Genomic DNA, 13,764 nt, shown 5'->3' with positions numbered 1-13,764 from the left:
GTATAACATTCATATAATAGAACTAAACTCACCGCGTCCCTCTAAATTAGGCTATAAATCTCCACATGCGGCTCACCGTCTCCACGACCTTCCACATTAAAGACTACAAAAACAGTATCCAACGAAATCACTGCAAAAAATGTTGAGGCACTTATCCTGAGACCGCGGGCCGCGAGGTCACCCGCGTGACCCTCGTCAACCATACGCCCTCTAGAGTTTAACATAATTTAATCATACAGACGACATGAATACGCAAGGAGATTGTAAATATCCCGGGAGCCCTTTTTAGTTGTGACAGATCTCTTGAGTTTCTTTACTTCGCGAAACTACTGTAGGGTTCGCCAAGGCGTCCCTATAGCACCGCTCGTTTGCAACAATATTATTTTAATATTTATATTTATATTTATCAGAGTAAGCGTTTTTTAATATAGGAATAACGAGGAGGATGTGGCGAGGAGGTGGACTGTACCTGATGGCAAGAGGCCACTGCCGCCCATGCACATTTGTAATCAACTCCAGATAAAACTAGATTTTTACCTGAGGTCGGCCACACATGTGCCGCTCACCCTGAAGACTAAGCTGGAACGCTTAGAGAAAGTATGTCTCCCTTACAACCAGAAACATCCTTCAAACCAGAACACAACAGTGCTTAACTCCGCTATTAGTATGCCCATGGACGGCAATAATAATATTTTTAGTACGCGAACTCGTTTTGTTTACTTTATTTTCATAAAAAAAAAAACTTGTAAGTCAGAATCAAACTACGATCTGTACAACGTAATACGATACGCAATTTGTGGCAGATATATATCCTCGACAGGATTAAGTTGCTAAGAGTAAGTAGTCTACTTAAAGTTACCTCTACGTAGAATAAAGTTTGCACGTAGTTAGAGTTTCCGCTTGCAAATTTCACTGAAGCGCTCGTGCCGGTAATTGCACTAATCGGTTTAGAAACCATATCCATTAAAGCTGTTTCAAAACATTTCATTCTTAAGCCCTTTTAACCTTCTTTTATAATAAAGTAGGAGTAGATGAGAGGATTAACAGTAAATCATTCTAAGTATTTGGAAGCTAAACAGGGGAAGCTAAACAGGAATGCATTAATCACCATAACCACGAGACCAGAATATATTACAACCACAATTATTCATATTTTTTTCTAAAACCTGGATATCAACCAGTTTATCTGATACTTGGCTCGGAGAAGTGCGATTTATTACGTCACTTATCATGACTATGACATATTGCCTGTAGTAATTATCATAGCTTAATCTTTATGAATACCTCTAAAATTATTTTGTATAAGATTAAATTAGCAACTCGTTTGCCATGTGTCCATCAGATGGTAAACTGCCAGGCATAGAAAGTGTACATATTATATGCCCGTTTCGTATGTTATATCGTATTGACCTAAAATTTCAGATTGCCATTTCCGAAGATTTAGACGCCTCACAATATGTAAGTCACCCGGCACTCACACCCTTTTACCGAAACGCAAGATATCCATCACCATAAATGTGTGAAGAGATACCCTTGGTCGAACCATACTTGTTCTATAACCAATATTAAGTTCAATCATATTCTATCGTTATAAATAACGTGTAATCGGTTACCGGCATTATCGTATAGTGTCAACTTGTAAGAGCAGATGGGCAATGCATCTCCCAACAAAATTGTGTGTGTTGTGCTCAATCAACATACTAACACGGTTACTACAACACGAATCTTTTACCTCCTAATGCCTTTTAGGATTTTACGGGTGATTCCGTTGCATTGGCAGTTTTTATTTACCTTTATGATTTATACATATGTCTTTACACATTGCGCTATGGATGAAATGTTGTTAACAAAGTTGTTAATGGTAACCTTGTGAAGAGGTATTAACAGTAAGTTTTTTGTCAACAGACTGGTTGACGGTGACGTGGGCTCAGAGCGGCATGCAACTGCAGCCGGGTGCTGCTGATGATGATGACGTAGACTCCGTTAGGGGACGGTAAGTCACTTTTCTTTCTCCAACATGTTTTATTTTTTTATGAAATTAAAGTAAAGAGAATCATGCAGACCTCCTGGCGGTCAATGGTAACTCAACATATAATTGGTGTACCTAATACTTAAGGTCGGTTACACTGCACATATGCCTTTTACTCCTGAGACTAAGGTCCAATATCGGTATGTGTATTTACTTTAAAAACCTTCAAAATAACAGCAGCGTTTAACAATGCGCAAGAATGATAAGTAATGTAGCTACTTAATGATCACTGCAGTCCATGAGTATCTGCTAACAATTGGATCTAAAGCTGATCAAGTAGCCTGAAGACTAAGTCGGAACGATATAGAACGAAAACCCAACACGGGTTCTTTACGTACGCATATATTATTAAATAGATAAATACGAATATGTTAGCGCTAACTTACTATTACTAACTCAAAATTTTTAAATACACAAATACGTTATCCACCTATACAATGGTTGACAGGAAGTATTAATCTAAGTCAAGCTCAGTGGGTGTCAATAGAAACTACTTATTGGTAGTTTGCATAGAAGATAGAAGACAATTTTACTGTACGATCTCGTGTTATTTATGACGACAAAACGAATTATCGATTTGTCGTGCCTTAATAAAAGTATAGTGTACAAGCATATCTATGGTGCAAAAATTAAAGGATGGATGAAATGAATTGTCGCCTGTAACAGCGCCACTTTGTTTTTCTTTGAAGGGTAATGGTAAGGGAGGTTCACTTTTTTAAGCCGTTCTTTTTCGTTCCGGTATTAGTTTCTGTTCTTAGGCTTCAGGACCAGCAACCCATTCATGATCTCCTGGTGTACGCATACGTGGTTATGTTATAAAAAATAGTGTATTTCATATGTTACATAAATAGTTACAGTATTATAAACGACGTACTATGTCTTTCCAATTGCACGATTTTTCAATTTACTATCCAAGAACTGTAGATTAGAATTCTAGATTTTTATATCTGCAACTACGGACTGACATTTCAATTTTATTTATTAGTCTAGACAGGTGCACACTACCATTGTCTGAACATGCATAGAATAGGACTAATGTAGACTACATCAATACGAGTTTGAATTATTTTATGTTACTTTAATTTAATGGTATTAAAACCATACGTGGTTGGATTGTCTGTCATTGTTTGCTATACAAATGTCTGCCTTATAGCAGCAATGTTACTACTGTGTACATAATGTCCTTGTTTAAATGTTGAATAACCAAAATTGAGTTTAACTGCAATATTTTCACAGACATCATAATGACATCGTGTCATATACGTATCGTGGTACTGTAAACACTATTTAGTTGCGGTTCATGCAATATCATATGGCGCTTGCAAAAATGATTCCTTTATGACTTTTTCATATTAAACATACTGTAATGAACGGTTTATCGAGTTTCCTTCATGGTTATCATCATTATCACTAACCATCCAACAATGTATGAGTATTATTGGCCCACTGCTCAGCAGTGTCAGACTGTCAGCACGGGTCTTCTTATCGAATGATAAAAAAATTATCGACAAAAGTGGTATTGTTAAAGGAATAAATATACATTAGAAAACTTTTTTCAAATATCCTAAGGTACGGTTCAATACTTACGTTTCCTATCGACGTTTTCTTTGGTTAATAAACCAAGTGTTTATTGATTATTACGCATATAAGTTTAGAAAACAAGAAGCGCGTGCCTGCATTTCGGACCTTGGACCCTCCGTGTGTGCAGTGTTAATTGAAACCATAAAGCAATTTCTGCTTAAGATTCGCTATCACGTATCTGATATTTTATTGAATAAAAATATATATACCTCTGAAGTCTTCACCTTTTGGTAAGTATAATATAATTTCGTGGCACACATTTATTGGCATTTAATAATAACTTTTCAAGACTACTTACTTATTTCAATGTAATTTGAAGGACGAGTATTTCTCCGTAGCTTTGAGCAAAATTATTTTAATAGTCTACTCGTTCTTTTTCGTTTTCATTTTAAATTACTTGTGTTGATTCATAACATTGTAAGGATTAAAACTATTTATTTTTATTTAAGATACTCTTTTAAGTCCAATTTGTAGGATTGATGTTAGTCATTTGTGATTTCAGGGTTGATCTGTTGTACTCGTAGATCTCAATTCATTGCGTAAGTAGGCCAAAAAATAGTTAAGAACATTTTTTTTTAATTTAAAACTACTTATTCAAAAATAATTTGTCGCAGCCTAAATAATACATTACACAGTTAATTACTAGTATCCTGGACCACTATGCAGACGCGCAACATGTTAATTTTCAACTCTAATTTAAAAAGGTCACTTTTTAAACTATTAGAAGGAACTTTTATTTGAAATACAACCATTTGGACTGCAGTCTTCTAAAAATATTAATCAAGATAATGAACAAGAAGGCAAATTTAACTCGAAAGCCATTAACAGTATCGGGTACATCCGGCGCGTGCTCGAGATACCGCATAATTAAGTTAAATAAGGACCCTAATGAAGCATTAAGCCACTTACTGGCACGCTGATGGCGCCAGTAACCGATAGTTCTACTTGTATTTTTATAAGTTTTATCACCAGTTTGTTAAAATTCAAAAGAATAATGTACATGGTCCAATAAAATAAATTTAGTGAACAAGTTTTTATAAACAAGCTTTTTGTACTGCTATTTCAAAAAAGTCCGCAAAATCCGCCAAGTTGGAGAAAATGTTGGTCATGAAAATATTGTTATCCAAAGTAAAGTTGTATACAACATTTCAATTCTGTCAATTAAGGTTAACTGGTTTAAAATTCAGTTGTAAGATAGGACCATCACATCACAATTAATAAAATTACATAGAAAAATAATGTAAATATTATTACGAGTAGCCTTCGTAGAAGGGTAATAAGACTACGATTTAGAGTAGAAGTGGAAAATGCCATACTTGACACCACCACGCGTATGCTAGCTTGTTTTAAATTACACTTGTCTTAAATGGAGATACGAGCCAATGAAGCCATAATATGTATATAATGCTTATACAATTGAAAAACCTGGGTATTTTTGTAAACAGTCTACATTTACACTCGCATATGCAAAAAATCGTTCCCGACTTTACGAGTGCCGGTGGCAGCAAAGGATTCACAATAAATTATTGACAAAGAAAATCTGTTTTCAATCGTAGTAGACCTTAACAACGTAAATATTAATACCCAACTATTTTTAGCATTTTTATAAAATGTACTACACATTGGACATATCCGTAACAGTCTTCCTTGAACCTGGCTTTCATAGAAATGTGAATGAACGCGAATATACGAATGGTGAAAATAATTTTAATACCTTTCTGTACTTTAATATGCATATTTTCTGTGAAAGTACCTGTTACAGTGGCCACTAAGCTGCTTACAGCGTCCTCCGTGTTTAATGTATGATTTTATTCCAATGTTTTTGCTGTGACCTAAATAATTATGTATAACTTTATTGTTCAATCCTTGTTATCCTATATAAATTTAGTAACTGCTACTGTTTTTATAATCTACGACATGGATATTAAATGTTAGGATTTTATACTTTTGTTGAATCTGCTGAAAGAAATGTAGTCTTTGAAGTGATAGGCGAAATCTTTTTTCTCCGTCTTTTTCTTATGCCCCACTGTTGGTCATAGGTCGTCTAGTTATCAGTTTCTTAACTTATAGTGTTAATTAACACCAGGTGTTCAAAATTCCGTTATTTATCATTTGCTTTTTTGTACTCTGTTACTACTGTAATAAAAGTATCACTAACACTTATAAATGTTACGTTCCATATATTGGATAACAATTCTCAGCAGGTGCTGAAATATGAAATTTTAACGACTACAACATGTGCCACATGCACGAACAACGTGACAGTACGGGTCACAATGAAAACCAGCGGTCGTGTTTTTACGGTAAACATTGCGTTGAATCTTTTTGTTGCGTACCTGATGCTGCAATATGGATATCGTATTATCATGCAGAATATTTTTACGAGTCGTTCTGGTTTGTGTTTCTATAGATGTAGTGCATTTTTTTTCTGTGAATTTCTGTAGTTGAACTTTTAACTGTTCCTCGATAACAACAGGTTCCAATACCTTGACGCCCCTTTAAGGCTTGGAATTCACGGAGCGATTTTTAACCGCATCCGCGCGCGCGGACGTCGGATGGACCGAAAATCGCTTCATGAGTTCTCAGTCTAAAGCACGGAAGCGATCGAATTTAACAACTAGCGGTCCAAAGCCAAACCGAACCCGACGTTGCTTAACTTTAAACAGCGTTAATGATCTCAAGTTGCGGCATAAGCGAGTTTACTGGCACAGTCCTGTGAACTGTAATTACCTCCCAGGAAACTGTTATAATGGTAGATTAGGATATTTCTATAATATGTTATGTACACATAATGATATCCGAACATTAAAGACGTATGTATTAGACGCGCTAATCCGCATTAAGTAGGGTTTATCTCCTCGCGTTTAAACGATGTTCGCTGTTGCTAAGCGCGGTAAATTGTATTTGAAGAGTTTAATAGGCCCAATAATTACATCATAGTAAATTTTTGAAGATTTCGGCTCCGCAAATATAAGCCAGTATATTACCCTAGCGACATGTCCATAGCTGAAACGAAATAAATATTTGTTACAGGACAATATATACGAGATACGTTATTGAAATAAAATGAAATGAGAAATTGATCGATGATTAAATTGAACCAATTAGGGAAAAAATGAGATGTAGGTAATGTCAACTTAAATTTTGGTTGTTATTAGATTTAATTACGACAGGATGGAGTTAAAAATACCTATATTATATTATAATTACAATAATACCTCAAGTCTTAGGTCGATAATCATAAAAGGAAAGACAAACCCGTTGTGCTTCCTATCTCTCGAGTTAATGAGATGTCCTTTCGATTTTATAACATAAGAAAATCATATTGTAAGTGTTAATTTGTTTGTTTCCCCGTTCATTTAATTATACCAAACCCATCTTGCTCAGAGGTCCAGATACAATCCCTTGATTCTATCCTTACGCCATTTCACACACGAGCCTTGAAATTTGGTAATTAATCACATCATATTTTGTCGCGCGCGCCTGACTAATTATGCTAGGTATTAAAACGATCTTACGCTCGATACTTAGCGATGTTGCTCCTTTTTTCTAATGTTCTTCTCCTATACGTACGTTACGACACGATAGTCTACATTTAACCCTTACTAATATTATAAATCCGAAAGTAACTCTATCTGTCTGTCTGTCTGTATATCTCTTCTTCAAGCCTAAACCACTCAAAACGATTTTTATGCAATTCTGTACAAAGATAGTCTAAGACCCGAGAAAGGACAGTAGTTTTTATCCCGGAAATCTCACGGGAACTAGGGATGGCGATCTAAGATCGATTAATCGGAGAATCGACCTATTGTACCAAAAAGTCGATTATTTTAATTAATATTAGTAAGGATTGAATCGTAAACTATGCGTTTGATTAAGTGATGATCTTTAGCAAAGTTGTTGTCCATGAGCCCACGAAGGTATCAGAGTTGGTCCTACCAATTTTCAACAGATGGCGCCACTTTCATATCAATGAAGCTACGAATTTTCAGTTTTATGTATGTTAGTATGTCATATTCTGTCCTTTTAAACGCGAGCGAAGCCGCGGGCAAACACTAGTTTAGATTAAAAATGTTGTCTCATCTTATTTGATTTAACTTAAAATTGATTAATGTTATTATGACCATTCTTTTTGTATTTACGTATTAAAGGGTGAACGGTTCTATGGATATACCTAATGATAGATACAATATTGTTCCTCAGTCTCTTATCAGATTGTCGCATGGCCAAACTGACAATATTTGGAAAGAACCAGCGGGCTAGATCATGATCTAATTTTTAGTAACGTTAAAAGAAAATGTAGCCTAGCACGAACATGTTGGGACCTACACGACAATCAAAGTTCAATCAAATTAGAAAAGAACAAAATATTTGTACTCGTTCATATAAATAATCATTATCAGAAATCCTTTATTTGAAAGAAAGAAAGAAAGAGATAGGTATTTTTACAAGAGTTTTAATATGACCACTTTTACAGTTTATTTCAGTTTCGGTACGGGTCTGATTATGCCCAAGTTTTGGCAACAGAGTAATGAGTTTTTTTCAATTTTTCATTATATTTTTTATCGTGACATGGAAGTAATTATCATGCGAGAGAGCGGACAGTGGAGTAATGAAAAGAAAACACAACCGCATAAATAATGTGATGTGGGGAATAATGGAAATGTTTTCATGGATTTTGGGTTTCGGGGATATTTCTGTCTATTTTCTTTACGTGGCAAAATTGTGTTGAAGAGTTTTTTGGGAATGAATAAGTAGTTAAAATTAGTTGCCTATCAATCTTATTATACGTAACTAGCAGAACCCGCGGCTTCGCCCGCGTAAAAAAATATGATATGACATACAAATAACTGTAATCGTAAATTTGTACCTTAAACAATTTTAACGATAAAGTAGCATTAATATTTAATTAATAAAAGCTTTTTTTTCGTCACTGTGTACCTAAATTGGTCAAGCTTTCTTCAGAAACATACACTAAAACTCTAATTAGTGGACTGTAATGAAACTTTTTTTAAAATATAAGTTTCATATAGGATACAATAATTATTATTCACACTATTCCACATAATTATTATTAACACTATTCCATAGGAACCTTCCATGTTATATGGGGCCTTACATACAGTGGTTCTTTCCAGGATCTCTGGCTGGGCGATTAGAGCTCTCATTCTTACCACCCAGAAGTCCCCCTTTAGTCTCGTACGACAGGCAGGGGATACTGTAGCCCTGTTCTAGCTCAAAATTTTAATCCAAGATCTATGTGTCTATCACATCACCATCACTAATCCACGCATAACCACAACCATACCCCACGGCAGGACACAATGTTGGCACATAGTGTGTCCAAAGTAGTTGTGACGTACCTAATCAGTATACCAATATGTAGGCCAATTTGAATAAACTTACGCATTATCATATATAAAATTTGCACCCGACCACGTTGTCGTGCAACTTTCAACAACTATTTTACCCTCTTAAGGGTAGATTTTCCATAAATGGTGTTAAAAAAGTTCTATTATTTCCAACAGGAAAGCCAAATGCAAATTTTTATAGTCCTTGCTTCCGAATTAACAGAGTTTGAAATAAAATTCCAACCCCCATTTAACGACCTTAAGGGATGATTTTCCAAAAACAATGAAATAGGTGATTAATTATTTTCTGTCGAAAACCCAAATACCGATTTTTATACAGTTTACATCAAAACTGGGGGACTCTCATACAAACTTACAACCCTTATTTAACCCAAATAAGGGTTGATTTTCCAAAAACGATAGAATTAAAGTTCCACTATATCTTACCAGTGAGGCAATGGCTAACTTACATAGTGCTGGCTTTCAAATTGGAAAATTTTAAAATAAGCTGTCAACCCTTATTTTACCAACTTAAGGGTTGATTTTCCAAAAATGGTGAAATGTATGTTTAATTATTATCTATCGAAAACCCAAATACCGATTTTCATACAGTTTACATCAAAACTGGGGGACTTTCATACAAACGAACACCCCTTATTTAACCCATATAAGGGTTGATTTTCCCAAAAACGCTAGAATTAAAGTTCCACTATATCTAATCAGTAAGGCAATGACTAACTTTCGTAGTGCTGGCTTTCAAATTGGCCAATTCTAAAATAAGCTGTCAACCCCTATTTTACCAACTTAAGGGTTGATTTTCCAAAAACGATGAAATAGGTATTTAATTATTTTCTATCAAAAAGCTAAATACAGAATTTTATAGAGATTAGATCAAAACTGGGGGATTTTCATACAAACTTACAACCCTTATTTAACCCAAATAAGGGTTGATTTTCCATAAACAGTAGAATTAAAGTTCCACTATTTCTAACCAGTAGAGCAATGGCTAACTTTCATAGTTCTGGCTTTCAAATTGGCAAATTTTATAGTAAGCTGTCAACCCTTATTTTACCAACTTAAGGGTTGATTTTCCAAAAATAGTGAAATAGGTATTTAATTATTTTTAATTGAAACCCCAAATACCGATTTTCATAGAGTTTACATCAAAACTGGGGGATATCCATACAAACTTACAACCCTTATTTAACCCACATAGGGGTTGATTTTCCAAAAACGGTAGAACTAAAGTTCTATTATATCTAACCAGTAAAGCAATGGCTAACTTTCATAGTGCTGGCTTTCAAAATGGCAAAATTGAAAATAAGCTGTCAACCCCTATTTAACCACCTTTAGGGTTGATTTTGGAAAAACCCTTAGATTAGATTTTTATTACTTTAAATCAGAAAGCTAAATACCAATTTTCATCTAGTTTGCTTTAAAACTGACGGACTTTCATACTAACTTTCAACCCCCATTTAACCCCCTTAATGGTGGAATATCAAAAAATCCGTTCTTAGTGCGCATCTACATTATAAAATGAAGCTATATTCCAAATTTCATGATTGTACCTTCAGTAGTTTCGGCAAAACCTTGATTAATACGTTTCGAACGTATCTTTTCGCTTTTATATATATATGTATATATTACATAGTAGTAAATAAACATATTTAGGACATAGAAGTACCATATGAAGATGTGGTATACGATGGTGAGCGGCTACTGTCGGCAGTGGACATCTGTAACCAATCACAAATGGGATTAGAGTATTGTCTTAGGTAACCCGTGATGCGTTATTTTCTCAGAGGAAACATTGGAACGCTTTGTGTGTTTCTGCCTTACCAACCAACAATAGCGAATACATAAACATTTAAACGATAATAATAAAACCAATATAAAATAGATTTTATAAGTTCTATTATATCTAACCAGTAAAGCAATGGCTAACTTTCATAGTGCTGGCTTTCAAAATGGCAAAATTGAAAATAAGCTGTCAACCCCTATTTAACCACCTTTAGGGTTGATTTTGGAAAAACCCTTAGATTAGATTTTTATTACTTTAAATCAGAAAGCTAAATACCAATTTTCATCTAGTTTGCTTTAAAACTGACGGACTTTCATACTAACTTTCAACCCCCATTTAACCCCCTTAATGGTGGAATATCAAAAAATCCGTTCTTAGTGCGCATCTACATTATAAAATGAAGCTATATTCCAAATTTCATGATTGTACCTTCAGTAGTTTCGGCAAAACCTTGATTAATACGTTTCGAACGTATCTTTTCGCTTTTATATATATATGTATATATTACATAGTAGTAAATAAACATATTTAGGACATAGAAGTACCATATGAAGATGTGGTATACGATGGTGAGCGGCTACTGTCGGCAGTGGACATCTGTAACCAATCACAAATGGGATTAGAGTATTGTCTTAGGTAACCCGTGATGCGTTATTTTCTCAGAGGAAACATTGGAACGCTTTGTGTGTTTCTGCCTTACCAACCAACAATAGCGAATACATAAACATTTAAACGATAATAATAAAACCAATATAAAATAGATTTTATAAATGTCTTGTAATTTGTTGAAAAAAATTTTACGGCTTCACAAAACATGCCTAACACAGTGATGTGAGCCACAATAATCCCGGGACAACCGGGCGCGGCAACCAAAAACAAAAACGTAATGAGATTAAATTCTGCGAGCATCTTATGTAATTATCTTTTCGTTTGGAAGGCTTTAGGAGCGACGGGTCCCTAATTAATTCGCGTCATAAAGGTATCTTGAAACTGGCATTCGCAGCTGCGTTAAATAATTAAGGCCCCTTACAGACGGAGCGTCCGGAACTTCAGTATTATGTTTTTCTACATATAGGATAATTGTTTTCGAAAGAAATAGATCATACTTGAATGATATGCAGTGGTGAATTTCTCTATTGTAAAACTTATAAAACATTGGAAAATATTACGAAATTTATTAATTTTAGCAAAATATAATTATGAATTATGTATCCATCCATAACACAAAAACAAGTGTTGTTACGACTCAAATAGCTTTCGTGGATATCGCTGTGATAATATTTCATGCCTCGGCAACGGCGCTCAACAAGTGCTGTGGTCGATTATAAAAATCTTCTTCTAAAGTTGTACAGTATTAGACAAATAATACATAATGTATTATTTGTTTAATACTGTACCTTTAGATGCATACGTGTGAACTGAAGTCTAAACTCTTTACATTCTATGAAGAGATCTAAGACAAGCAGTTGGACGGTAATAAGTTAATGTAGATTATCTTCAGCCTACATTAGTCCACTGGTGGACATAGGCCTCTCCCAAGGCACGCCACTGAGCCCAATCTTCGGCTCTCCTCATCCAGCTAGTTCCCGCCGCCCGGCCATCTTGCAGAAGGGTGTCCCATACTACGTTTGCCTAGACGCGGTCTCGACTCCAAGAGCCATCTACTTCGTCTATTTATAAACGTCGTATTTATAAACGTAGATTGACATTACCATTAAATTAATTTTGCTTTCGCTTAAATTTTCCTTAAATAAAACGCAACGTTTCAAGCGCTTGGTTTGTTCTTAGCGGCAAGGGTCTAATGTAGTAGCAAAAAGCTTGGCGTCCCCCGGAATGACTTCCCCGGAGCTACTCATCCTAGTCATTTACCATGAAGCTTCGTATCTCGATTGGAATCTACGGACCTTTGAATAATTTTATACAAGTGATGTGGGCGTGAATGCTGTAAAATGTTAAAGGTGTTAATCGAAATATTAATTTTAGTGACATGAACGGGATCGAGTCAATCATGATAGGTAAACACCTTATGTTAACAGTCCAAGAACATTAAATTGTTATTAATTAATAATGTTTCATCGATAAACGCGGTGTAGTTAACCAAGTGATGCTTGGCCATCGTGGAGAACTTTCTTCTGAACCAGTAACAAACAATAAAGGTAAGATAATTATAGCGATCTACTCAGTGGTCCTGTCAATGACATTTTATACTAGGTTACACATCTATGGGTCCTGTACAAAATGTTGAAACGCCTCATAATACATATGCAGAGCGCTTCCGGAGACCATGATTTCCTTGCTTTAATTAACACAAACATGCAGTAACTGTAGCAGTAAATCAATTCCTGCAGGCAGATGGAACGTTTCACAGGAAATTTGCTACCGCGGTAATGAATAGCAAATCCCGATGTTGAGCTTCATTGTGGCGGGGTAATGGACGGTGAGATAGGGTAAACATGGCCGGAAGTGCCATTGGTCTGTGACAAGCACTTGCGTGAAATGGACAGTATTTGATATTAGTTTGGATATTAAATTAAACATTAATAATGTACTCGTAATTATTTAGTAAAAGAGTCAATCTACAGGTATACCTCGTATAGAAGGTAGAATATATGTACGTTTAGACAAATAACAAAGCGCGTGTTTGCTAGCGTGCGTACGTGCGTGCGTTTGAGTAAGCGTGCGTGTATGTATATTTATAAACCGTACATTCATTTCTAACTATATTATTATTCTTTAGTGTGGATCCACAAAATCACACTAAGATTTAGTATGTTTATCATTGTATCCGACACTCAGCAAAGGGCTAAAGCGGAGAAAGCTAAATGGTGAATTAAGTCATCGGCTTTAGTTCAAGTGCATGTATATTTTTGTATGTAGTACCAATGTAGGATTATATTATAAGATCTTAAATGTACTAAGTATTTTTTTAGAGTTTACGTGGTTAAACCCTCTTAATGAGATGGAAGCAATAAAATCCACCTGTTCAATTGGGTGTACTAAAA

At 35.1% G+C, this 13,764-nt stretch overlaps 1 protein-coding gene across 1 annotated transcript in view; it reads left to right on the top strand.

Annotated features, from left to right (window-relative positions):
• The window catches only part of Corin (corin serine peptidase), a 109,827-nt gene that overhangs the window by 42,590 nt on the left and 53,473 nt on the right, over window positions 1-13,764 (top strand). Inside the window, exon 3 of the mRNA XM_073082413.1 lies at window positions 1,906-1,993. Within this exon, the coding sequence (XP_072938514.1) occupies window positions 1,906-1,993 (88 nt within the window). The remainder of the gene's footprint in view (window positions 1-1,905; window positions 1,994-13,764) is intronic.

The sequence above is a fragment of the Epargyreus clarus genome, unplaced genomic scaffold (genome assembly GCF_041222505.1).
Source record: "Epargyreus clarus isolate Ecla_fem2 unplaced genomic scaffold, WU_Ecla_fem_2.2 ptg000003l, whole genome shotgun sequence".
Classification (NCBI taxonomy): domain Eukaryota; kingdom Metazoa; phylum Arthropoda; class Insecta; order Lepidoptera; family Hesperiidae; genus Epargyreus; species Epargyreus clarus.
This window is presented reverse-complemented; position numbering and strand designations above follow the sequence as displayed.